The 25,106-nt window shown below is 49.3% G+C and overlaps 3 protein-coding genes across 8 annotated transcripts; 2 read left to right on the top strand and 1 right to left on the bottom strand.

Moving 5' to 3' along the window:
- Window positions 1-1,350: 1,350 nt before the first annotated feature.
- Window positions 1,351-15,038, bottom strand: LOC117590863 (neurogenic protein mastermind). Of its 5 annotated transcripts, none has more exons than XM_034283878.1 (7): window positions 14,358-15,037; window positions 12,295-12,640; window positions 12,022-12,187; window positions 7,152-11,941; window positions 5,586-7,064; window positions 3,716-3,820; window positions 1,351-3,647 (listed from the first exon to the last, which is right to left on the bottom strand). In XM_034283878.1, the coding sequence occupies exons 2-7, from the start codon at window positions 12,382-12,384 to the stop codon at window positions 2,997-2,999; spliced, it is 7,281 nt and encodes a 2,426-aa protein (XP_034139769.1). In that variant the 5' UTR covers window positions 12,385-12,640; window positions 14,358-15,037; the 3' UTR covers window positions 1,351-2,996. The 5 variants fall into 5 exon arrangements, with proteins under 5 accessions (XP_034139769.1, XP_034139764.1, XP_034139766.1 ...); XM_034283873.1 differs by having other exon boundaries at window positions 7,581-11,941; XM_034283875.1 differs by having other exon boundaries at window positions 7,581-11,938.
- A 261-nt stretch (window positions 15,039-15,299) lies between these two features.
- On the top strand, window positions 15,300-17,537 carry LOC117590868 (transcription factor grauzone). Its single transcript, XM_034283889.1, has 5 exons — window positions 15,300-15,517; window positions 15,577-16,006; window positions 16,089-16,545; window positions 16,611-16,823; window positions 16,929-17,537. The coding sequence occupies exons 1-5, from the start codon at window positions 15,395-15,397 to the stop codon at window positions 17,467-17,469; spliced, it is 1,764 nt and encodes a 587-aa protein (XP_034139780.1). The 5' UTR covers window positions 15,300-15,394; the 3' UTR covers window positions 17,470-17,537.
- Window positions 17,538-21,833: 4,296 nt separating this feature from the next.
- LOC117590867 (serine/threonine-protein phosphatase 4 regulatory subunit 2) lies at window positions 21,834-24,981 on the top strand. 2 transcript variants are annotated; one of them, XM_034283887.1, is made up of 4 exons: window positions 21,834-21,938; window positions 22,636-22,874; window positions 22,955-23,143; window positions 23,212-24,981. In XM_034283887.1, exons 2-4 carry the CDS (start codon window positions 22,658-22,660, stop codon window positions 24,816-24,818), a joined length of 2,013 nt encoding a protein of 670 aa, XP_034139778.1. In that variant the 5' UTR covers window positions 21,834-21,938; window positions 22,636-22,657; the 3' UTR covers window positions 24,819-24,981. The 2 variants fall into 2 exon arrangements, with proteins under 2 accessions (XP_034139778.1, XP_034139779.1); XM_034283888.1 differs by lacking the exon at window positions 21,834-21,938 and having other exon boundaries at window positions 22,552-22,874.
- Window positions 24,982-25,106: the final 125 nt, after the last annotated feature.

Genomic DNA, 25,106 nt, shown 5'->3' with positions numbered 1-25,106 from the left:
AATTACCTTTTACATGTATTGTATAATAGCACCAAGCAAACAACTCATAGAATGTTCAAACGTGGTAAAACCTGACTGCCTAACCAGTTTAGTGGATTGGCTCCCAGTGCCTTCGGCTCTTGGTGAGAGTTGTTGTGAGTTGTTTGCTTGGTGATAATAGCAAGCGCTTGCTTCGATTTTGGTTTTTTTTATATATCTCCTCTATTCTTGTTATCCACTAACTGTTTTGCTTTCGCAAAACTTTTCCTTTTCTTTTCTATCCTTATCATTCCTTTTATTCTGTTTCTGTTACTAAACCATTTTCCTGCCTTTGCAATTTCCCATTTTCGGGGTCGGGTCTTATGTGAGTGAGTGAGAGAGGGCTTTTGTGGGTGCATGTGAGTGAGTGAGTCTGATTATGTATTTGTGGGCTATTTAATATACCGCTATGTTCCATTGCTTTTTTTCTATTGCGTTTTGTCTTATGCGCTTTACAGAAGCAGCGCAGCATAGCAGCGTAGCAAAGTGCGCAGCGCAGTCGCAGTTATTCTGCTTCTCTTTTGTTTTTTGTCTATATTTCTACTACATATGTATGTATTTCGCATAGGGATAGATACTGCGGGATTCCCCCCCCCCCCCCCCCCCCCCCCCCCCCCTCGAACCATATTGGTATTCGCTGAGAGCGCATAGGGTGACTGGTTCAAGCGAGAGATCTCTGCGGCTCCCTCCCACTGTCTCCTCCTAGGGATGTGTAATTGTTATAATTACCGTTGTATGTGTGGTGTGTGTGGGGGGATGGGATCTGTTTGTCATTAAAAGTGTTACCAGTTTTGCCTCTATATATAGTATATATATATATTCTCGTATTCTTTTATATGAATGCGTATTTGTGTGTTTGGGTGTTTTTGCGTGTATAGTTAATGCCCATACATAGATCGTATCATATCCTTGTTAAGTTACAGTTACAGTTACATAATGAATTACACATTTATATAAATTGTTTAAACATCATTCTCGTACAGCATACATTACTTATAACTTTCTTCTCAATCTTCGGTGTCTGCGCCTTGAGCATAAAACTTTCATTTCGATTACAGTTCTGTTCCTTCCGATTACTGGCTGGCGGTTTCTGGCAGGTCTGGCTACGATTGGGGGTGGGGGCGCGGTGTTGCCACCCATGTGCGATTTGCGCTGAACACTTTCAATTTAAAGCCTGGGATGCGATACCGGGGGATACGGATACCGTTATTTGTTTAGCAATGCTGCCTTATTGAGGGAGGGGACTTGTATAACGATCGTGATTGGGATATATGGCATATGTCTGTATAATGCTACATAGAGCCAGCCAATTGCTGTTTTGTTTCAGTTTTGTTTTTGTTCATACATGACTGCTATAATGTATTTTGTTTGCTTTTACTTGTTTAAACTTAGTTTTGCTCTTAATCAAACTTAAAAGCTTGTCTGCATTTCATTTGTATGTAGGCATCATCTCGTGCTCGCTGTTTCGCCACTTTTTTTCTTCCGTTTTCATTCAGATTTGATGAACAGATTAGATAGAGCCCCGGGATACGTTTTGTATATATATATATAATGTATTATATTGTAGCATAAACATAAATTAGAATTATTAGTGGATTTTTTGTGTTGCAAAAAAATTAAACAATATTTATGTATATAATGTATTATGTATTTATGTATAAAGAAATTAAAGCATACGCAGTGCCAAATGTTCAGTTTGTGGTTGTTGGTTTCCAATCTTTTGTTGGGGTTCGATTTTGCGGGGGCATTTTAATGGGATAGAGCGATTAAGGTTGGGGCGGGGAGAGAGACTCTACTACAAACAAATTATAAGTATATAAACGTAAAATTAATATTATGTAAATTTGTTTGACAAAAAATACACTCCGCTATTTATGTATGTATGTAATTATATGAGTTCCGTGTTCGTGTTTGTGTAATGTCTGCATGTTGTGTGTTTTTTTTAAATAAGTAATTCTCTTGCAATTCCTCCGATTTCTTTTGCTCTTTCTTTCTCATGTTCTCCTGTTGCGGCTGCTTCCGTTTCCGTCTTATAGTAGCGGTGGCGGTGTGGCGGGGGAGGGGACCAGGTCAGGGCTGTGTATGGGTATGGAGGGGGGTACCTATATCTCACTATCTCTGATCTGCATTCGTTCCGCCTCACTTCCCTGAGGACCTACCACAATCTTCAAATCAACGTCTGCTGCCAGATCCTCCTGCCGAGTGCTTCTTATTGCTAATCGGCATTTACTCCTGCTATAATTTTCGTATAGGTTTAGGCTTGTGTGTCTGTCTCTTAGCTGTTGCCAAAATTCCCCTTCGAACGCTCTTCTCTCACTTTACGGTTGAATTTCTCCCATCATTTCTCATTTACTCTTGAGTAGTTCTGATTCCTTTTTGTCTTGTTTCCTTTTCTCACTTACGGTTAACTTTTACCGTCACATTCTTGGCAGCCCTGTTTAGATTTCAGCTCTACTCATATCTTCAGATCTCTTCTCTTCTGTCCTCTCTCTCTCGCTCTCTTTGTCGCTTTTGCTCCCGCGTCTCATTTTCTTTATTGAACACGCACAACCCATGCACTTCTCTTACTTTTTGTATTACGCTTTAGCTAGTATCTGTTGTGGTTTGTGTGTTATTAACATTGATTTCGTTACCTTTGCTTCACTTTTTACTTTAACTTGTTTATGTTTTGCTTAATTTTTAGTTTTATGGATAAGTAAATATTTCTTCTCTCTGCTTTCGCTTCTATCGGTTGCAACATACGTTATATTTACTTTCTTCTCTTTTCCTTTCCTTACGTTTCCTTTTATTTCTTCTACTTCGCATTTCGCATTCCGCACTCCTTCCTCATTTTGCTCGATTCGATTCCTCTATGCCTGTATGCACGTTTGTGTGTGTGGATTTTCTTGTATTGTAGGTGGGGGGCTGTGGCTGTGGCTGGGGTCTGCTGGAGTGGGAGTGAGAGCGGTCGTGTTCGTGGGTGAAGGGTTCTGCCCCACTCAGTTGGCGTGCCACTCACCGCGATTGGCCCCACCGCCGGAGCCGGCCGCATTGTTGGCATAATAGGGCTTGCTCAACTGCGCAGCTGCCGAACCGACCGCGGAGCCAGTTGATCCGCCGCCCACCGCTCCTCCTGGTCCCCCATTGCCACCACCGCCGCTATTACCGCCCGGCGGTCCAACTGACGCATTGGCATTGCCACCGGCACTGCCGGCACCACCGCCAACGCCACCGCCTTGGCCTCCTACTCCTCCATTGCCGCCGGTCACCTGCCGCATGTTTTGGGCGCGCTGCGCCGCTGCAGCCGCCTGATCCCGCTGCTGTTGCTGCTGGGGATGCTGCTGCGGATAGTTGTTGGGTCGCTGAATGGGCGTGGGGTACCGGCCCTGGTTACCGCCACTCTGTCCCACGCTGCCAACACCGTTGCCGCCACCATTGCCGCCGCCACCGCCGTTGCCTCCAACCACCTGAGAGCCGCCACCGCTGCCACTGCCACTACCCACGGCACCGCTACCACGTCCGCCCAGTGCGTTCATGTTGGGTCCGTTGCCGCCATTACCTCCCTGCTGGCGCTGCTGCTGCTGTTGTTGCTGAGATTGTTGCTGCTGCTGCTGTTGTTGCTGCTGCAGCACCTGGTTTTGCAGATCCCACTGCAGAAAGGAAAGAGGAGAAAGTGTGATCATTATTCTGTGGTAAGCACATCAGGTTAAAGACTTACAGCGCCATAGTTTTTGTGGTGAGGTGGACTGGGCTGCGACTGGACCTGTTTGGCCAGGCCGAGACTCATATCAGCGCTCAGTGGACTCTTCAGCTGTCGGCCCATCTGCAGGAGGTGTGTGAGAGAAGGGAGAGAAGACATATAGTTTGATTATTATAAGGCGTATGGTTTTCGCAACCAAAGACTATATTTAAAATCGTGACGTGTCAGAGATCTACCGGAATTCCGGAATGTTCAAGGCATTTCAAGAATTCAAAACCGAGGGAATACCTTACACAGGTCACATACTGACTTCCGCGACGCTTCATCGATTGCTTGATACCTTCATCATTGGACATAGAAATGCCGGCGACTCATTCTCTAAGGATAACATCTGCGCAGAGCCAAGTCACCGATCTCCCTCTTCACCGACAAAATCCACAGTTGCTTGGCCCCGCTGCACTATGGTCCCAATGACCACTTTTCTTGGCCATAAGCTAATTTTTAAAAGTTAAAACCAAGATGTGGTTTTTGGCGATCTGTTTTAGAACCATCAAAGTGACCATCAAAGTTGCGTACCAGAAATTTGCATAGATGGCGCCACCTTCGCAAATCCAGCTGTGAAACCTAGCGGTCATTATTGCACAGCATATGCAGTGAAAAAGTACCAGTTTTATTGCTGTTTTAAATGTCTCATAAATTGAAAAATACGATTAGCTGATCCATTTTTTTGGATGCATTTTATTCAGTAGGGTTTTTACTACGTGTTTTGTAATGTGAACGGTATTAGTTGTTGGCGATGTCTTCGTAATTGTTTGTTAAAGTGAGGCCTTCAATATGTATCAGTTCGTAGTGAAAACTAATTTTTGAAAAAGTGTTTTTAATAGAGTGCCACCTAGTCCCACCCTGAAACCTATTGTATTTCGTAGAGCAATAAATGATTGTTAAAATGTATATAGTCAGAAATGCCACATTTGACCACAACTCTTACAATTTGCATTTATAGATCATAACCTCAAATGAGAAATTTCAGTGCTTTTTCGCCGTTTGGAACACAATGAAGAAGAAAATTGTGAAGTAGGGTGCCATTTCGCATTGCATTTAAGCCATAATATTAGTCACTAGCTATTTTGGAGGTCTAGAGTTTGATATCCAGTGTAATATTGTTTTATAATAAAAACTCCAATGGAGAATTCTTTGTGGGACAAAAAATTCGATTATATTGTATTTTAAAGCTGTTTTAATTCGACTTTTTTTTATAGAATCTTCCACTGCTAAACATATTCCCATCCATATTTTGCTTCTAACATTTTCAGACAAAAAATAAAAATCGAATAAAGAATGCTTTGTGGGACAAAAAATTCCATTATATTGTATTTTAAAGCTGTTTTAATTCGCGCTACGACTTTTTTTTTTATAGAATCTTGCACTGCTTAACATATTCCCATCCTTTTTTGCTTCTAACATTTTGAGAAAAAAAATAAAAACTGATTTTTCCTTATAAAAAAGGCGGTGCCACGCCCATTTTCTCAAAAAACATGCCCCTTGTTATTCTTAACTAATATCAAAAAACTAAATCAAAATATCTTTTTTCGTTCGCGAGTTATTAATTTAGGACAACAAAAGTTGTCATTGGGACCATAGTGCGTTGGTACTATCATCCACTCGACGAAGGATTTTCTTGACACTCGATTATAGATTCTTGATTTTCTTGAGTCTTGACATCCCCCGACCCTCTTATTTGATCTGATTGCATCTAAGGGGTTAAGTTATAGCTGATAGTAATGATTGAGTGTGGTGTGTACATCTATGTTAAGTGTTAGGCGTTGGATGTGATCCACTACTATCTACGACAGACATTAATTGCGTCTGCATCTGATAGAGTCCTTACCGAGTCCTGCATATGGCCCTGTCCCTGGCTGCTCTTCAGGTAGGCCGCACCGGGCGCTGGTCCGCCGCGGTACTGATTGATATTGGCCGCCGTCAGCAAAGGTGAGTTCATGAACTGCGTATTGAAGTTTCCCATCGTGTGCTGTGACTGGGGTCCTCCTGGCGGACCATTCGAGCCGGGCGGTCCGCCCTGGTGGCCTCCGTACATGCCGGCGGCTGTGGCCAGGCCGTAGCTCTGCGCACCGCCATTGCCCTGAGGGGGTCCACCATAGTACTGTGGCCCACTTGGGCCGCCCTGCGCCGAATTCGAGTAGTAGCTGTTGGACTGGAGCTGATGGGCGCCCGGCGGTGGGCCACCCTGACCCGGATGCTGAGGCGGCGGTCCGGGATAAAGATTCATATACGGCTGGGTGGTGGCATACGGGCCGGGGCCACCGCCGCTGCCCGCTGACTTGGAGCCTATGGCCCCAATGGGCTGCTGGCTGGCTTGAGGCGGCTTCGCCGCTCCCGAGGACATCATGGAGTTGGTGTTAGATGAGATGATGGCCACCGTCGCGTTCGGATTGCTCAGCTGCTGCGAGTTGGGCTGACCGAAGGGGCCGACCGATGGGCCGCCGGGTCCGCCGCCCAGACGGAACTGCGACGACAGATTGGAGTACATGTCGGGTGTGGGCGCCGTCTGGGGCATGTTGCCGCCGTGGGCCGTCTGCATGGCGTACGCATTGACGTTGAAGGGGCCACCGGCTGCTGCCGCCGCCGCCGCTGCGGCCGCATAGTGTCCCGGGAAGTTGTGTGCGGCCGCTGCCGCCGAGTAGGCGGGCGAGCGGCTCGAATGATCGAGCGTATGGAATGGAGCATACAGATTGCCGCCCTGCGACGGTGGCGGCGGCGGTGGCATCTGCGACGAATTGAACACCACGGCCGGCGGGCTGGGAATCGTTGGAATGCCGCCAACACCGAACTGCGGCGATGCCTGGTAGAACGGTTGCTGCTGTTGCTGTTGCTGGTGCTGCTGATGCTGCGAGTGTTGCTGCTGAGAGTGCTGCTGCTGTTGGCTGGGGGGCGGAGACATACCCAGGTACTTCTGCTGCTTGGCCTTCTGGTGCTGCTGCTGGGGACTTGGATAGTCCTCCTGCTGGAACTGCTGATCCAACGAGCCGCCATCAAAGGGCGATCCATGGCCCCCATAGCCATGCACTCCAGGCACCGGACCCGGCGAAGACAGCGCATGGTGCTGATGATGCTGGGCCTGCTGCTGCTGCTGGTGGTGGTGGCTCTGCATGTGAACCGCTGAGACCGCATAGTGGGGCATAGTCTGCTGCTGATGCTGCTGCGAAGCAGCCACCGCCGCGGCCACAAACGAGGCGGCACTCATATGGCTGCTGCCATCGTCCCCGCCCTGGGGCTGCAATACAGATTGTTGCTGCTGCACCGCCTGCTGCTGTTGCTGCTGCTGAACCTGCTGCTGCTGCACTTGCTGCTGGACCTGCAGCGGCTGTTGCTGGACCAGCGACTGTTGTTGCTGTTGCTGCTGCTGCTGTTGTTGCTGTTGCTGCTGGGCCATGACCTGCTGCTGCTGCTGCTGGCCCAAGGGCAGGGCCTGCTGTTGCTGCTGCACCTGAGAGGGCGATGGCCCGTCCGACATGGGTGTTGCCGACTCCCAAACCTTTTTCACGCTGGCTATCTTCATATTGAGATCGGCCGTTGAATTATTTTGCTGCTGCTGTTGTTGTGCCGCCTGCTGCTGCTGTTGCTGCTGGTGATGCTGATGCTGCTGGCTGGCGGCGGCTGCCTTGTCCATGGTATCCACCTTGAGGGGCGAGGGATCATCACCAAAGGTGAAGCCTAGCTTCATATCCTGCGCCTCCTCGCCGGCTCCTGAAGCGGTCTTGCCGCCGAAGCTCATTTGGGACAAGGCACTGGAGAGGCTGTCCACCGTGGAGTCGCCCGATAGCTGGCTGTTGCTTGGCTTGATGACCACAGCCGCTGCGACCGCTTGCTGCTGCTGCTGCTGCTGCACCTGCTGCTGCTTGTACGTTGAGTTTTCAAAGATGATCGTGTTGACGGGGGCGCCGTCGATGAGAAGAGTGGCGCCTCCCTGGCCGACGGGTACTGCGCCCGGACCAGAAACGGGACCCACTCCCAGACTGACGGCCACCAGTGGTGATTTCTCGCCGATGGCCGCCAGCTTGATGACCTTCTCACCTGCGCCGACGACGCATGGACCGCCGATGACCGACGAGACGGATGAGGGGTCGCCGCTGGACTTTTTCTTTTCGAGCAGATCACCCGAGCAGCCCAAGGATGAGGGTGCGCCTGTTGGGACGCCTGTCAGGGCCGTGGGAGCTGGTCCTACTGCTGCTCCTGTGCCAGCCAGTCCGGGAGGCATACGCGCTGGCGAGTCCTTTTGGGTCTCCTCCTTGACTAGGGCAGTGAGCTGGCTGTGGCTGTGACTGTGGCTGGGCGCGGAAGTGCCAGTCTTGCAGTCCTTCTCCTCGCCTACGCCTCCGCAGGCCTCCTTCTCGTCCTTGGCCATGTGCTTGCTCTTGTCCGCCAGATCCGCCTCCGACTCTGAGCTGCGCTTGCCGTACTCCTCGTAGCCGAGTCGTCCATACGATCGTCCCGCACCTCCAGCATTGCCACCGGATCCCGCGGCAACCGGTCGACGATACCCTGGCGCTGAGGCGGATCCACCTCCGCTGCTTAGTCCACCGCGTCCGCGTCGTGAGGGTTCACCGCGCGGCGAGAATCCGGCCTTGTTGGTCGGCGGCTGTCCCGCTGGATCCTCCGGACGACGACGTGCTGCGCATGAACCTCCTCCTCCGCCTCCGCCACCGCCACTGCTGTAGCAGTCTTCATCCACGTCCTCCGAGTGCTCCGATTGCTCGCCGCCACTGCCGTAGTAGCGTCTGCCAGCTGCACCGCTGCTGCGGCTGCTGCTGCACCAGTCGCTGCCGCTTCTCGGTCCGCCACGGTAGCTGCCACTTCCGACAGTTGTTGCTTGCGTTCCTCCACCGCCTCCCGCGCTGGCCGCATAGCTGCGTGTATTGCCGCCACGTCCGCCGACAGCACCGCCTCCTCCTCCGCCTCTGGGACTGGGCCGCTTGCTGGCAGTGGCGCTTGGATGCGCCTTGTCCTCATCTTGCTGCTGCTTGCTGCCAGCCGACGCCTGCTGCTGCTGCTTTGCCTTGTCGCCATCGGCGTCGGACTTCTCCTCCGACTTGTCATCGGACTTATCGAGCGGCTCCACGCTGCGGCGCAGGATCTGCGTGGGCATGATCTCTACAGTTGCGGACTTGTGCAGCGATGGGGAGGCAGGCAGCAGCTGCTTCTGCTGACCACCAAGGGGGGCCATGGCCTCCTCGCTGAGACTGGGCTGACGCGCCGGACGCTGCAGGATCTTAATCTGAACGGACGAGTCGTGGCTGTGGGTGGACGAGAAGCTCTCCTCGCGATGCCTGTGGTGAACCTTCTGCTCGGCATCCGTCTGCTCGGCCCAGGAGGAGCACGAGCCCAGGCTCAAAATAGCGCACTCCTCGCCACCAGTCGACGACGAGACGCTTGTCTTGCGATGCGAATTCTCTGAAATGCTGCGCGGCAGCGACTGCACCTGGCTCCTGTACTCCTGCTGTCCGCGGGTGAACCGTTGCTGCTGCTGCTCGATGGTCAGTGCCTCCTGCTCCTCGCGGGCACTGGAGCTGTCGTGACGATTTCGTCCGAAGCCGCCGCCAGCGGCTCCTCCACCGGGAGCACCGCGCTGAGCATAGCTCCCACGTCCACCTCCACCACTTGTGACGGTACCAGACACCGCTACTCCTCCGCTAGCAGAACCCACGCCACCCTTTTGCAGGTAGCGCGAATTGCTATCGAAAGCACTGCTGGCCGAGGCGCTCTTCTCCAGACGTGGCTGCTGCTGCTGCTGGGCCTGCTGTTGTTGCTGTTGCTGGCGCTGGAAACGTGGTGGTAAATTCGATTGAAAGTGGGTAAGGAACACGCCCTTCTGGCCGTATTCACCACCAGCCGGGGAGCCAGAACTTGACACACCGCCGCCTCCACTGTTAGTCACGGCACTGACACCGCTGCCCAGGCTGGAGATGCTGCCGCGCGGACGACGATGCTGGCCTCCGCCCTCATCCTCACTGGCATTACCCAGCGGTGCGGAAAGGGATTGTGCCTCATTCGAGGAGACAGATCCCGATGAGGAGGCGGGTCCCTCGCCGGCCAGAGCCGCAGCCGCTGCCTTCTTGCTGTTCATTTTCATTTCGAGTTCCTGTAGTTTCTTGGCCGCCGCCTGTTTTCGCTCCATTTCGCGACGCTCCTCCTCCTCCTTGCGCTGCTTTACGCGCTCATAGACACTGGCGTCCAGGGCAATGCCACCGGCAACTGGTGCCCCAACATTACCAGAACTGCCACGATGTCCGTTCTGCTGTCGCATGTCCTGCTGCTGCTGTTGATGCTGCGATTGTTGTTGCTGCTGCTGGTCCAAACCCCCGTCAGGGAGGGACTCGCGCTCGCTACTATCCTTGCCACGCTGCCAGCCGACGGAGGAGGGTACCATCTTGCCAGCCAATACTGAGGAGGTAGCTGTCGAGATTTGGGATTGCTGCTGGTGCTGGTGCTGCTGCTGATGTTGGTGCTGGTGTTTGCCTCCATGGAGATGATCCTCTGGGGGTGATTCGTCGTCCGAGAATGTCAACTTCTTGGTATAATCAATGTCATCCTGCTTTGTCCAGCTGTCGTCCTTGGCTATCGCATTCAGCCGCTCCAGATCCTCCTCGCGGATAATAGGTCGCTGCATCTGGGCCACTTCTGGCTCCACCACATAGTCCTTCTCCTTGCGTCCGCCACCGTTTGCCTGCTGCTGAGACTGCTGCTGTTGTGGTGGCGTCGCTGCTCCCAGTCCCTGTGGGGGCGAGGAAGAGGCCGCCGGACGCTTCGGTATAGCGCTGGCAGCACGAAAACCGCCCACGGCCGGGGAGGCGGACCTTCCTCCAAGAATGCCGTTCTGGTAGTGGGTGGGCAGACCCGATTCGGAGCCGCCCGCGAGAATGCCGGCCACCGTGGTGGCCATTGATCCGCCGACACCCATGCCCAGGCCGCCGGCAACCACCGCCGATGTGGGCATTGGTGCACCGCTGCGCATAAACGAGGGCATCAGCGAGAGTATGGGAAGAGGAACGGCTCCTCCGTTGCCTGATCCTCCGCCGACGCCACCAGGTGTACCACCGCTGCCGCCATTGCCAGCGATCTGATGGTGGCCCTGGCCCTGTTGGCTCATCGCCATGTCCGAGTTGGCTGCCGCCGCAGCGGCTGCAGCCGCCCCCTTGGCCGCCTTCTCCTGCTGCTGCAGCCAGGCGGCCGTATCGTTCTGTGGCCGCAGGCTCATCTCCCCAAGATCCATGCCACCGGCGCCACCGCCGACGTCGTCGCTGCCATCTCTGTAGTCGCGATGCGAGTGGTGCGATCCCCCGCCGTACTGACGTCCCTGTCCTTGGCTCTGGTGGTAGTCCCGATGGTGCGAAGACTGTTGCTGATGAAGCTGCTGCTGTTGCTGGATGTGGTGGTGCTGCTGCTGCTGATGATGATGCGAGTGGTGCGAGTGATGATGGTTCTGCTGGATTGAGCTCGAATGATGCGACTGGTTCTGGTAGTGTCCCTTGCCCGACTGCGCTCCTCCCATTCCGGGACCGGCACCACTCGATCCTCCGCCACCGCTTCCGCCGCTGCCAACTGTGCCGTCCAGCGTGGGGAATTCGTATTGGAATTGCGGACTCTGGTAGTGGGGCACCACCTGCTGCTGCTGATGATGCTGGGGCTGGCGACCAAAGTGCTGGCCCCTCTCGTGTCCTGTGGTTATGGCAGACCATGACTTCGGTGAGTTTAGCGAATGGCCACCGCCGCCTCCGAGTGCGGATCCTCCTCCGCTGCCGCCTGCTCCGCCTGTCGAGTTGTTGATGAGTTTGTAGTTTTTGTTGATGTTACTGGGACCAGTGCCGGTGCCGGTGCCGGTGCCACTGCCGCCTCCGCTGTGGGTGTGGCTATGCCCAGAGGCACTGTTGTTGCCGCTCCCGGATGTGGCGTTGTTGTTGCTGTTGCTACTGCTACTATTGCTGTTGCCGCCGAATTTATTGCCGGCACTCGTTGAGACGTTGTTGTTGTGGTGGTGGTGGTGATGCTGCTGCTGCAGTTGTTGCTGCTGTTGCTGTGAACCTCCTCCTACGCCAGGCGACGATGAGGTTCCACCGCATCCAGCTGCTCCTCCACCGCCGTTACCTGCAGCGCCTGCTCCTCCTACTCCGCTATGGGCAGTGGTGTTGTTGTGGCTATTATTCGATCCTCCTGCTGAGCCAGATCCTGCTGTTATTGAAGTGGGGGGATGGAATATACATACATATAGGGGATACATTTGATAATGAAGATTATGCTGGTGGACTCACCTTCGACTGAGACTAGGAAATTGTTGTTGCTGCTGGTATTGGTCTCGGCCTTCAGGGATGGCAGATTGGCTGGTGGTCGCCTAGCGGACGGCACTTTGCCCAAGATTTGCATTCCATGTTTACGAGGCACTTGATTCTTCTGTGCTGATGGTTCACTCGATTCACCCTGCGAAAAAAAGAGTCAGAAGGAAGTCATGGAATCAGCACATACGTAAAAATATGGATAGGACGTGGGGATATAGTTTTCATATATTTATACAATATTTTACTTACACGACTATTCTTGTACATGCGATTTATATCCAACGCTGTGAATTTGGGCTTGGCATTTCGCTCTCCCCTACTTCCCCCCAGTGTACTCATGCTGCCAATAGATCCTCATTAGCGTTAGCTTCCTTGACGCCGCCGCCGCGTTCCTCGCTCTCTCAATGCGCTGGATGGGATCTGGATCTCAATGTGGATGTGGATTTATCTCTCTCTTCTTTGTCGTTGTTGTTGCTAGTGCTAGTGCTCAAGCTCTCGTTCTCTCTCTCTCAATATATATGTAATATCTCCCTTTCTGTCTTACCTTTGGGGATCGTTGATTGGGCAATCTTCTTTCTTCAGTCTTTATGGTGAGCTGCAAGAGGCATAGAGAGAGAGAAAGAGAGAGAAAGAACGAAAAAGGGAGAGTTTTAGGACACAATTTGTTTACTGCAATTTTTCCATTGTTGCTCTTGTTTTGGTGGACAAACCATTATCTTCACATCCACCCACCCCCAACGCTCTCAGGCAATGCATTGCACTCACAGATGCCGAGATGCCACCCTCTCGCACCTCTTCTTAAAAACGAATGTTTGGTGTGAGCAGGCTAGCGCCAGTCTCATTAAAAGCACACGCAAACGAGTCTGCCCAAGGCATTGCGGCAGGCAGAGCGGGACGGCTGTATAAAGTGCTCTCTTTGATTGCTGCCCACACACCACACACACACACACAAAGCGGCAACGCATTGGAAAGAAGTATTTGCGGTGGCGTCTTGTAATAATTGCTAGCTGGAGAGGGGGGCTGCAGAACGAACGAACAATGGCTGACAACAACAGCAATTCAAGTTCTCCCCAAATGCAACAATAGACAAATATAAAAAGTAGCAAACAATTGAATTGTATGCATTTTTTAGTTTGTTGCTTTTGCGCGGTGTGGACCCGGCGGGGACAGGGGATGTATGTATGTACATATGTGCATATGAAACAATAAAATGCTTGGCAACAATTCTTTTTGTAATAACAACAACCATTCATAAGCGGAGACACTAATGCACGCGAACACACACACACAAACACGTACACGCTCTCACACACACTCCCAGCAATTGAGTGAGACGAGTACGAGCTGAGGGCGGCTTTTGTTAGTTATTATTTAATCGCTCTATGTAGTGTTTAAATTTTGTTTTTTACATTGCTTTAAGTATTTTAATGAAACTTTCCTACGCAGACGGCGAGAAAAATAGGCAAAACAGTGGTTAAACACATTCTTAAAAGTACCGCATAAATACCGCACTTACACAGACGGACGCACACAGCACTTTGCGTTTGGTTTGTTAGACCGAAAGAGGCAGGGATGAAAGGAGAAAAAAAAATGCAGAAAATATGTTTGTTTTCACTTATTTTTTTACTTTAGTAGTCAATTTGACCAATCTTTGTTAAGTATTTATCAAACTCTCTATTTTACTTCAGTTTAAAAAGTTTCAGTTTGCTTTCCACCATCCAACATGAAGTTTGCCGCTGCTTCTTCTTCTCCGTGTGCTTCTTCCTCCTCAGTTTCACACTTCTACAAAATTCGCATGTATTGCGTGCGTGTGAGCAGCGTTGCCATGTCGTCTGAGAAAAATCGAGCCGGATTGACAGTAGAGTTATGCACCTGGCAAATTAATAAATGATTTGATAGCAACGCTCCTGACGGACCTTAATTAGTTTGCAAATAGTTCACAAATTACTCAAATGTCACACACAGCATGCTCAATAGAATCAATACGGCGTAAAACTACGGCACCGCCGAAAACTGCAACGCCGGACCACTCTGTGGGAGAGAGCGAGATAACAGGAGAATATCGCTGCTTTGTCGCATACAGTATATTCAATAAAACGTCTGCACACATTTGTTTTTCCCACACATTTAATGCGTGTTGGGCCATTGGTTTGGGCGAAAACATGAGAGGAGAACGGACCCACCAAATTTCACCGACGAGCTGACAACCATATTTTCAGGGTTTTCAGCCCGTGCGAAAATTGACAGCAGCAATAAAACGCATACGCGTACGCGAGTATGAGAGAACGAGGCAGTTGGCACATAGAGCTTACCCTTTTACACGCAGCGCACACACCGCAAACACAGTTCGTTGCTCCTTGGCTCCTTTTTTTGCACTCTTTCTGGCGCTTACTCAGCCCCTGCCGTGTAGGTTGCACAAAAAATGAAGACAAATGCGCAACGAAACGAAATGCTTTTCAGTGCAAACACGTTTCGCTGGACGCCTTTGTTTAAATCACAAAACGCGCCAGGCGGCTGGCGTTGACAAAATGTTCGATTCTTTTCGGAATTGGTTTAGTTTAGTCGAATTTCTGTTTCTTCTCGGCTTCGTTTCGCTATGTCCTTCTTCTTTGCACGTTCGTTGTGTTGCGCTGGCTGTGGACTGGCTTTGTCAGCGCACTCACTCTCTCTTTCGCTCTCTTGCTCCCCCTACTGTTCGGCAATGGGTCGCTGTCGCTTTTTTTGCAAGTGTATGGTTGGGTTGGGGAAAATGGTATCGAATCAGAGGAGGCCCAAAGTGTTCGGGATACTCGCTTGAATCACTTTTCTTATGCCTATTTATTGGTGTTTCAACACACACGCACGCACGCTCTATTAATTGGCGCCTGATTGCACTAGGCTGCTTTTCGCTTAACTTTTGATTATTTATGTTGCGTTCTTTTCACGTAATACGTAATTGTCCATTAGTTTTAAATCGTATGTATTATTTTTTTGCCATTTTGCGGCGGGCGTTGCCATACCATAAATGACTGAACCTGCATGAACTATCGAAGTATGTGCAAACTCATCGCTATCGATCTGCACTTCGAAAAATATTTCGCCTTGCTGGGTGAATTGCTTGAGTATTCACGATCTAATATATTATTTCGTTTGTTTTAGTATCTGCGGGGGAGTGAGGGGGATTGAGTAATAATAGTACAATAAAAATACCAAACTGGCGTTGCCGTACCGCCATGCCTGGACTTCCCACCCACAATTGGCTGGATCTGAGCTTCCATCTCTAATTTAAAATTACATCGCTAATTATGTTGTTTACAGGAACAGCAGCAACTAAAAAGTGCAATTAGCTTGTTGTATATTGCCAACAAAGATGATTTGCAGATTATGCCTGCGCAACATAAATCCCAGCAATGCCGTTTTTCTCTTTGAAACAAATGAGACGCTGGCGGAGACGACTCTGGTCAAGATGATTGCCAAATTCCTGCAGCTGGAGGCAAGTGGATCGAAGGGACGATCGAATGCAAATTTTCCTGACCAATGCCTCTATTTCAGATCACGCCCGACGACAGCATCTCGACGAATGTTTGCACCGAGTGCTGCGAGCATCTGGAGGACTTCAACACCTTCTGGCAGCTGGTGGAACAGAAGCAGGGAACTCTCAAAAAGGAGTTCCTTACCGTCGACGTGGACTGTGTGGCTATGAAGTGGACGGGCGAGGTAGACGCGGACATCAACATTGACGAGTTGCCGCTGGTGGCAACAGAAATGGATGAGAAGCCCCTCGATATGCACAACCTCAGCCTCTTGGGCAGTGTTCTGGACGTTAACGTGGACAGTGTGGTGGTGCCACAGGCGCCGCCAGTGGATATAAAAATTCAGCCAACTGACTACCTGTCCGAGGAAGACGACCATCCATTCCATCTCGAGCCTTCTGACACCGAATTCGAGTGCGATGCAGTCCCCGAAGAAGGCACATCTGACGGCAAGTGCCTGATGGCTTTCCCTCCCCCCTCCCAAAGTAATGTTCTCATGTAATAAATTAATGCGCTCGTTCCCTTTTGCAGACGAGCCGCTGGTCAAGCTGCAGAGCAAGCTAAAGCCCAAGCGCAAGTCCCACGCGCGCACTACAAAGACACGAGAAGAAAAATGTTCGCTCGAAGCGCAGGAGCTGAAGTACATGCTTGGGCGGGGCGCTGGCAGCAAAGGGCGTCGCAAGAAGGCACCTGGCCAGCGCATACCCACGGAGGTGCAGGAAAGCGAGCTGCAGGCAGCGCTCGAGCGCAAGCCCAAGGGCTGCTCGCGGGCCCAGCTGGCCAAGCGATACGAGGAAGTGATTGCCAGCTACATGAATGCCGACTGTGACCTGTGCGACTTCAGTGCCAAGTATCTGTCCGAGCTGAAGGTTCACTTCCTGGAGGTCCATCAGCGTGAGTTCTACATCAAGTGCTGCAACAAGGTCTTCACACGCGCTTCCAAACTGATGGACCACATACGCAAGCACCTCAATCCCAAGCTATTCACGTGAGTACAGCCGGCAATGAACGGAATGCACGATGTATTTATCTCATTCTTTGTCCCTGCAACAGCTGCTCTATCTGCCAGAAGACGCTCAATTCGCAGGACTATCTGGCCACCCACATCGAGACGGTGCACAACAAAGTGGATAAGATTGACAAATTGCTGCAGTTCCCCTGCTCCAAGTGCGAGCGCACCTTCAGCAGCGAGCGACGCCTGGCTAATCATCTCGCTAAGCACGACACGGAGACACTCGAGCACACCTGCCCCATGTGCCATAAAAAGTAAGCCTCACAGCCACAAAACCCTCTCCGCAGTGAGAGTGAGATAGCATTCTAATTCGTTCATCCCTGCGTTTTTCTTCTCTTTTTATTTGATGCGACAAACAGCTTTGCCAATGTCCATCGGCTGCGCAGGCACATTCAGTCCATACACGAGGATCTGCACCGGCATGTGTGCGACATCTGCGGCAAGAAGTTCAAGTTTAAGCCATCGTTCGAGCGTCATTTGCGCGAGCATCAGGGCGTGGTGGCACCGACCATGCAGTGCCCCGTCTGCGGTGTCTGGCTGAAGAACGAGCACAGTCTGCGGCTGCATCGCTTCACCCACGACAGCACCAACACGGCCTGTCCGCACTGCTCGAAGACGTGCAACTCGAGAACGGCTCTTCGCGCACACATCAAATATGCCCACAAGCTGACGACCAGCTTCCAGTGTACATACTGCGAGAAGACCTTTAAGCAGCAGCGCAACCTGGACGAGCATCTGGCCATCCACACGGGCCTCCAGCTGTACAACTGTCCGCACTGCCCCAAGGAGTGCCGCTCTCGGTCCAACATGTACGTGCACATTAAGCAGCGGCATGCGGAGGAGTGGCTCACCGCCAAGATGGCCCGCTCCCACAATCCGCAGTTCAAGCCGCACGCCTAAAGCCTAGTTCTAGCCTAGTTAGTCCACTAAACAATGCACTAAATAAACGACACAAACTAATACTAGTAGCAGTCCATAAGAAATTTCATTTGATTTTGTTCTCTGTGTTGCGATCCGTGTGTCCAGTGTGTGTAAACCACGCTACAGAAAGAGCCCAGGGGGCCCTCTACTGCCTCAGTCCTTACGGCTGAAGTCTCACTGAGGCAAATGGATCTACTACAAACGAAGTATCTAGCATTAATTTCTCTTATAACCGCTCCCTGTCTGCAGCGAACATTGTGGATTTGCTTTACTTTCGTGCTCTTTTACCTTCAGAAATAATATTATTCATTGCAATATTTCGATGTTTGGTGAATAGAATTTTCTCATTAACTGATTATAATTCGATTATTTCGATGGCCTTTGTCTCAATTTAAGTCCAATATTACAATAGAAACTTCGTTAGAGGCATCAAAGACATGAAAAATCCTGGATCTTTCCCTTGATTCATGATATTTTCTCAATGCTGTGCGTTTAATGGCGTTTATTCCGTGTTTATCCCCTAGATTGTCTTCGCAATTTGAGATGGCGATATTTAACACTCACACTTGTAGTGCAAATATATTGCTAGAGATGGCTTGGGAGCTCTACAATGTATTGTCTACATACCCACTCAACCAGGGTGGCCGCCCGTTTCGGGAAGTTTTGTCATAGATATTAAGTTAATGGTATATATTTCGGTATTTATCTGTTGGTTGGGCTGCACAAATTATTCATAAATACACGGTCACACTAATGCCAATCTAAGTTTTAGGGATTCTGATCAGGGTGACCATTTAAGGCTAGTACTCAGATCGAAAAAGAACTTTCCTAGCAAAATGTGCAATATATTATGCTAGCAGCAGAGTGCGACCAGAGGTGAAAACCGCATTCCGTACGGTTACACTTCTCAGGCAGCTGTGTTATTTTGTTTACCTTTTTGAAAATGTGTGAAAATTGAATAAAAGACTGGCGGCTCTTGCATGATAGGAGGAGGAGGACAATCAACGAAATCAACATATCTGCAGGGAAGAAACCAGGACGGTCGTTGTCTATACATTTGAGTATTATAAATCATATAAATATGTGTTCATTTATGGAAACCTGTTGCCCGTTGCAAAGTTGTAAAACGGCGCCATCGACCCTTGGCACGACCCTGTGAAGTAGTACTTTGTTCGAAAGGAAAACAACTTAAAATATTTTGTTAACAGCCCTGCCGGGTCTGTCTTGGCAACATGAAGATACACTCAAATAAGTTAAACAAACTAAAAATGCAAATAAAATCAATATAATCTCATTAATCTATAATAATTTTTACCTTTTTTGCCGTTTGATGACCTGAAGCTCGTTTAGAAGCACGGTCTTTCAACTTCAGCTGCATTGTTGCCTCCATTTGATTGAGACTTTACTCTCTGTTTGCTAGGTACCCTTTCGGAATATAAAACAAATCTATATTTGTCGAGCTGCTTGCAACATACCAACGAATATCACACAAATACTATCAATACCACACAAATACTATCAAAACCACAAAATACTATCAGCTGACTTTCTAGATTTAATCGGCCTGCTTTTTTGTCCAACAAGTTTTCTTTTTGTGCGCGACTTTAGCTATTTGTAAATAAACGAAGATGGTTAGTCGTTGGCAGGCTGGTGAAGCCACCAGTGAAGATGGCTGACGCCAAGCTGTTGGCGTCAGGGGCTAGACGTTTGTCTGAGTCCGTTTCAGACAGAAAAATTGATTCAAAAAGATTTCTGGCAGAATCTAATAATGAAATGAAAGGCGAAAATAAAATTCTACCTACAAACAAAATGGAGGCCGATTTGGACAAGAATGTTCCTGTCTCCGTCAACAACACCAATACTAATGCATATGTCGGTATAGATGTGCAAACAAACGATAACATACGAAGGGAGATTAATTTGTATGAGCACTCATTCAAAGGATAAGCCATACAGTGTACTTCTATCGACCAAAAGAAGGAATTTGTTCGAAAACAAAAATAATAAAAGCGACCTATACCTATTTGAAAAAATTAGATAAATTAATTATTTAATTGTGGCCCTTATGAAGCCAATGAGATGGTTCTAAACGATGAATTTAAAAAATTAAACATCGATTTATTTATTCCAAAAAATGTCACTGAGTCTGTGGGTGTCATCAGGGCTTTTCCAACAAAAAATCTCAGACATGAAATTGCTTGACAATCGTAATTCAATAATAAAGATAAATCCAGTTGAACGAATTTTTAGGAAAACAAAGAACAAAGTTAAGGAATCAGTGCTCATCCCAAAAGAGACAGTTAAAATTGCTTTTGCGGGTACAGAAATTCCATCGTCCATTCAAATTTATGACATTTGCTCGCTAAAGGTTACTTGGGTCGCTAGGGTCATACAGCCTCGCGTTGTGAGTCACAAAATCGATGCAAGAAATGTGGCAATAACACGTGCAACGAAAATTGCAATACCAACAAGTGCATCTTATGTCAAGGTGATGGGCACAATGCGTTTGAGAGGAACAAGTGTCAGGTGTGGGCCAGAGAAGGCGACATGAATAAAATCATGGCCATTAAGAAACTGGAAAGAAAGGAAGCCCTAAAGCAATTTTCCTTTCAACAAAACTATGATCAGATTCTAGACTATGACAAAAACTTTCCTCAAATGATACATAAAAATAACAACAACAACAACAATTCATGTGAGCAAATACCGCAAGTTATAAGCAATAACGAACAAGCCAACCAGATATTAAAAAAAAAATTAATATAGAAGCAGAGTGGTTCAACGCACTGTAGAACACATAGAAAACATGATGTTGGTAACAATACAAACCTCAATCACTACATGTCCATTAAGATTTTACAGCTTAATGTACAATAATCACTCAACAACAACAAAAATGACATTGAATACACCCTGAACTCTGGTAGATATGGCATAGCCATCTTCTCAGAAGTTTTCTCCCAAGACATGTCATACAGAAATCTAATCAACTACTACCTATCTATCGATGTATTTGAAAAACATAGAGATGATGGCTACGGAGGTGAAGCCATTGCTGTTAAAAATGGTATTAATCTTAAAAAGGAAGTTCAGTTCAGAGAACGATGTTATTATCGCCAAGCCATCCAAACTCAATAAAAATTTCACCATTGTCTCAGTATACTTTGAACCCTCCATGAAGACTAACACCTTTCAAAAAGCTATTCCAACCATAGTTGAAAAACTGGACGGCAGGAGCAATGTGATTTTTGCTAGGGATTTTAACGCCAGAAACACCTGCTTTGGTGACTATGTCACCTATGCCAACATGTCAAACAAATTGCATATTGCAAAAATCAGGGACAAATCAGACAAAAGTGAGCTTTTGTTGCATGCTGTAACCACCATCAAAGCGTCCAACATCTTCAAATCCTTCATCAGATTTCAGCAGGAACATTGAATTACTAGTTTTTCGAATCTAAACATTAGCAACAGCCAGTCTGTTAACACTTAACGACCTTCGCCGTTGCGTGGGTGTCCCTTCAAAAACATTTACGCATCTAAATTTTTGCTCTGGCTGGTATTTTAACTCCCAAACACAGAGCTAAAATTCTCACAGTCAAAGAACTACTGAAAGTAAAGTCTCTAAACCCGACCTTGCATAATGATGTTACTAAATCCACTGCAAAGACTGCCTACACAGCTGTGTACCAAGAATATAGTGATTTTTTCGACAATTATAATGAAGCCAAAGCCTTAATTTGGCTGTCAGTCTTTGACAGGAAAAAACTGACATCTCAAACAAAAAATGCCATGCGATATATCAAGCTAACCTTTTCCGCACTTGGGAAAGGAGATTCGTAGTTGTTTTGAGTCGGATCTGAAGTAGAGTATGCCCGAGGTAGACCATCGGCACCTCAAACTTGTCCACGTCTGTGTCGAAGAGATGATTATCCGTTAGATGTAGAGTAAAGTCCGTTGCATTGTTTTTGAATTAACGTTTGTTTTTGGTATTTGTTCGAGATGTTCGAACAGTTGGTTTGTTGTGCGACCTGGGGGCCTGGGAAGAACTCAGCCCTGGGATGACTGGCTAGCCGGCCTTGGCCCAACACCAAAACAGGTTTGTAACAATTTTGCAAACAATCCAATAAGTTGAAGTCTTAAAAATCAGCCAATCTTGTGTAATATTGATTGATGATTTTGATAAAACTATAGTTTTAGCGCTGAAAATCCTAACTAGCTGGTAATATTAAATAGAACATCAAAGTCGTGGAAAATTATTTTAGATTTACGGTATATTTACAGTATATTTTGAAAAAGGAAGGGTATATTTTTTGGTATATTTCCGAGCGTCTGTCGGTATGTTTTGTCGTTAATGCCGCGGTCACACTGATGCCAACCTAACTTTTCGTTTTGGGGATTCTAATTTTCTGTGATAAAAAAAAACAGCAGCGGCCAAGCTAGAGCAGGTAAGAAGATTAACGACAAATGCACTTTTTGGATACCGGTGCGAGTGAAAAAGATGTTCCAAGCTCTACAGCAGATAAGTGTCGGCCTTGCCGACAGACCGACCAGAAGCTCAAACAGAAACGATGCCAAAAATAATAACTGCAACAAGCGGAAAATGTGCAAACAAAAAAAAGGAATGAAGGCAGTTGCCAATGCAAACACGCTCGTTCGTACTCAGACGACAGGGTTTGCCGTTTTTTTTTTTGCAGCATACATGTGCATGTATCTGCCTGTGTTTACTTGTTTGTGTGTGCGTATGTGTTAGTGCGGCGGCATAACTTGTTTGTATACGAAGAGTCCTCCACTCCTCCACTCAATGCTTCCGAATGAGATGCAGATGCTCTGAAGGGAGAGTTAGTCGAGTCTCTTCTGTCAACGGTCCGACGGTCGGTTGAGCTTGGCTCTCTGTTGCTGCCTGCCACAACCGGCGCCGCCACCATTGAGGCAGCCGCTGATTCGGCGCATACCTACACACCGGCATCTGAATCGCAAAAAAAAAACCCTCGACTCCACTCGGGCCCGACTCAACTCGGACTGCGACTCCAGTCAATTCGGTTTTTGGTGTCGGATTTTTGTGTGTCTACCTCAATGCGAGAAAAATTTTCCAGCCGGCCTGTTTTTCATCTGCAGTTTTATCGAGTTCGCGAATTATTGCAGTTCTTGCCCCTTCAATAATTTGATGGTCACTATGGAGAACAGCGAGGAGATTCTACAAATTCTGGAGCGTTTTACACGCCTCAAGCAGAAGGAGATACCCAAGGAGCTGGAGGACTATCTGCAGTATGTGGCCAAGACCGGGGACACCGTCTTCAAGTGGGCCAGCCTCAAGTATCTGTTCCGTGAGAAGCTGCTCAGCGTGATCAAGCACTTCAATGAGGACTCACCACGGCTTGAAGGTAACACAATCCTATTGATGCCCAGTGGCCCTCACATAATCAATTTCCCTGTTTGTTGTCGTTGTTGTTGCTGTTAACAGAGATACCAAACTATCCGAATGTGGATCCCTTCAATTACGAGACCATGAAATCGTCGCTTCTGGAGAGACTCGATCTGTTCAATGCGGCTCCCTTCACCGTGCAGCGACTCTGTGAGCTGCTCATCGATCCTCGGAAGCAGTACTCGCGCATCGATAAGTTTATGCGTGCCCTGGAGAAGAATATACTGGGTAAGTGTGTGTGATACCGATAAGCGTTCTCTGACTCTAATCCCCATCCTGCCGCCCTCCCATTGCAGTGGTCAGCACCATTGATCCGGGACGTAAGCGTACGGAGAGCGAGAACGGCGACTCCCTGGACTCTGTGGTGAATGGTGATCTCTCGTTGGAAGTCAACATTGACATTGAAATGGAGAACGAGGCGGCGGCGGCGGGTCACTTCAATAACGGCAAGGCCGGTGGTGAGGGCTGCAGTGGGGGTGGTGGTGGCGTTGGCGGTGGCGTTGGAGGAGGTGCTGCCAAGGCTAGTTGCCCGCGCTCGGACGGGGGTGCCATACAGCCCAAGGCGAAGAAGGCCAAGCTGGAGTTCGAGGGAGATGGGGCCGACGCAGTCGCTGAAGATGAGGATGAGGCCGAGGCCGGTGAGTCCGAGCAGGCCACCAAAGCCAAATCCGAGGACGCCGAGGAAGACGCCGACGAGGATGATGATAAGAACGACGAGGACGAGACTGATGCCGATCCTGATGCAGCCCAGGAGGCAGCCGAGATCGAAGAGCCCGAAGAGGATGATGAGGATGATGCGAAGACTGAAAAGCAGGCTCTCAATGGCACCAAACAAAAGCAGGGGCAGGAGCATGAGCACGACGATGATGAGGAAGCCTCTCCCGAAAGTGATCCCACTGGTGGCCCAGACGATGACGACGACGAAGACGCCGGCCTATCGCCAGAGGCAACCGTCAAAGAAACTGCCGATGAGAAGGAGGACGAGGATGCCGATGCCCTAGCCGAAGTCGGTGATGCTGTCGATCCGCAGCCGGAGAAGATCATTGAGAAGCAGGAGATCGAAAGGGCGGAGAAGACGGGCAAGAGAGTCGAGCCAAAGACCAAGTCTGCCACCGATGAGGGGGATGGGCTAGCTGATGGTAAAAAGGGCGAAGCCCATGCCAACGCCAAGGCCGAAAAGGAGATCGTTGATAAAGTTGCGGACAAAGAGTCAACATCCGCATCTACACCCACTAGAAAGGACAAGAAAGAGGGACAGCCGAAAAAGGCTGCCACACCGGAACACAAACCAGCATCGGCAAAGAAGGCATCACCGACCGGGAAGGCCGGCAAAGCCACTGACGCCGTCGACGCAACCGCTGACGCCAAGGAGCGGAACACTGAAAAGACTGAGACCGAATCGGCCGCTAGCAAGAAGCAGCCGCTGGCCACTGCCGAACCATCCTCATCGGAGGCCGTCGATAATAAGAAAAAGGCCGACAAGACTGCCGAGAAAGCTTCTGAAGCTTCTGACAAAGAGCCCGTGGAGCCCTCTGATGCCACTGATCAAGCTGATCCAGCTGAGGGCGATGCCGATGCTGAGGAAGATGAGGCCGCACCGAAATCTCTCTCCCCAGCCATAGCTGACGATGAGCCTGCACCAACACCGCCAGAAGTCACCAAGGAGGCAGCCACAGCTGCCACTCCTCCAGCACTCGCGTTGAACGATCAACCGATGGAGGACACATCGGCCGATGAGGAGACAGCAGCAGCATCTGGGGCAGCCGACGGGGAGGAGGTGGTAATGTCCGAGGAAGCTCCATCAGCTGTCGCCGAAATGGTTACCGAGGACGCAGCCGCCGCCAAGGACGATATGGCCGCCATGGAGGTGGACGACACCAGCCAGGAGGTGATGGACCAGTAAACCATGCCAATTCCAAGCGACTAATAACAACATAACAACATACTAATCCATATACATAATTAGCAATATAAGACAGCACCTAACACATGCCACATCCCAGATCCCATATCAATCATCTCAGCCACTTCCCCTCAGTCGCTCAAATAGAAGATATTCGCCAATATCCTCCATATAGTTGTAAGTGGAAAGTTAAAGGGCCACAAGTAGTTGATTTTCTTGAAAACCAATACTAGACACCGACGATCATTCCATTCCCCATTCCCCTCCTTCATCTCATATTCATCCTCG

The sequence above is a fragment of the Drosophila guanche genome, unplaced genomic scaffold (genome assembly GCF_900245975.1).
Source record: "Drosophila guanche unplaced genomic scaffold, DGUA_6, whole genome shotgun sequence".
In the NCBI taxonomy this organism is placed as follows: domain Eukaryota; kingdom Metazoa; phylum Arthropoda; class Insecta; order Diptera; family Drosophilidae; genus Drosophila; species Drosophila guanche.
Note: the sequence above shows the minus strand (reverse complement) of the source record. Positions and strands in the feature narration are given on the sequence as shown.

Bases quoted from the DNA above. Each gene is read 5' to 3' on its own strand.
- LOC117590863 (XM_034283878.1), bottom strand. From the start codon at position 12,384: ATGAGTACACTGGGGGGAAGTAGGGGAGAGCGAAATGCCAAGCCCAAA. The intron at 11,942-12,021 runs GTGAGTCCACCA...CTTCAATAACAG, and splicing joins TTTCCTAGTCTCAGTCGAAG to CAGGATCTGGCTCAGCAGGA. The intron at 3,821-5,585 runs GTAAGGACTCTA...CACCTCCTGCAG, and splicing joins AGGGCCATATGCAGGACTCG to ATGGGCCGACAGCTGAAGAG.
- LOC117590868 (XM_034283889.1), top strand. From the start codon at position 15,395: ATGATTTGCAGATTATGCCTGCGCAACATAAATCCCAGCAATGCCGTT. The intron at 16,007-16,088 runs GCAAGTGCCTGA...TCCCTTTTGCAG, and splicing joins CGAAGAAGGCACATCTGACG to ACGAGCCGCTGGTCAAGCTG. The intron at 16,824-16,928 runs GTAAGCCTCACA...TGCGACAAACAG, and splicing joins TGCCCCATGTGCCATAAAAA to CTTTGCCAATGTCCATCGGC.
- LOC117590867 (XM_034283887.1), top strand. From the start codon at position 22,658: ATGGTCACTATGGAGAACAGCGAGGAGATTCTACAAATTCTGGAGCGT. The intron at 22,875-22,954 runs GTAACACAATCC...TGCTGTTAACAG, and splicing joins GGACTCACCACGGCTTGAAG to AGATACCAAACTATCCGAAT. The intron at 23,144-23,211 runs GTAAGTGTGTGT...CTCCCATTGCAG, and splicing joins CCTGGAGAAGAATATACTGG to TGGTCAGCACCATTGATCCG.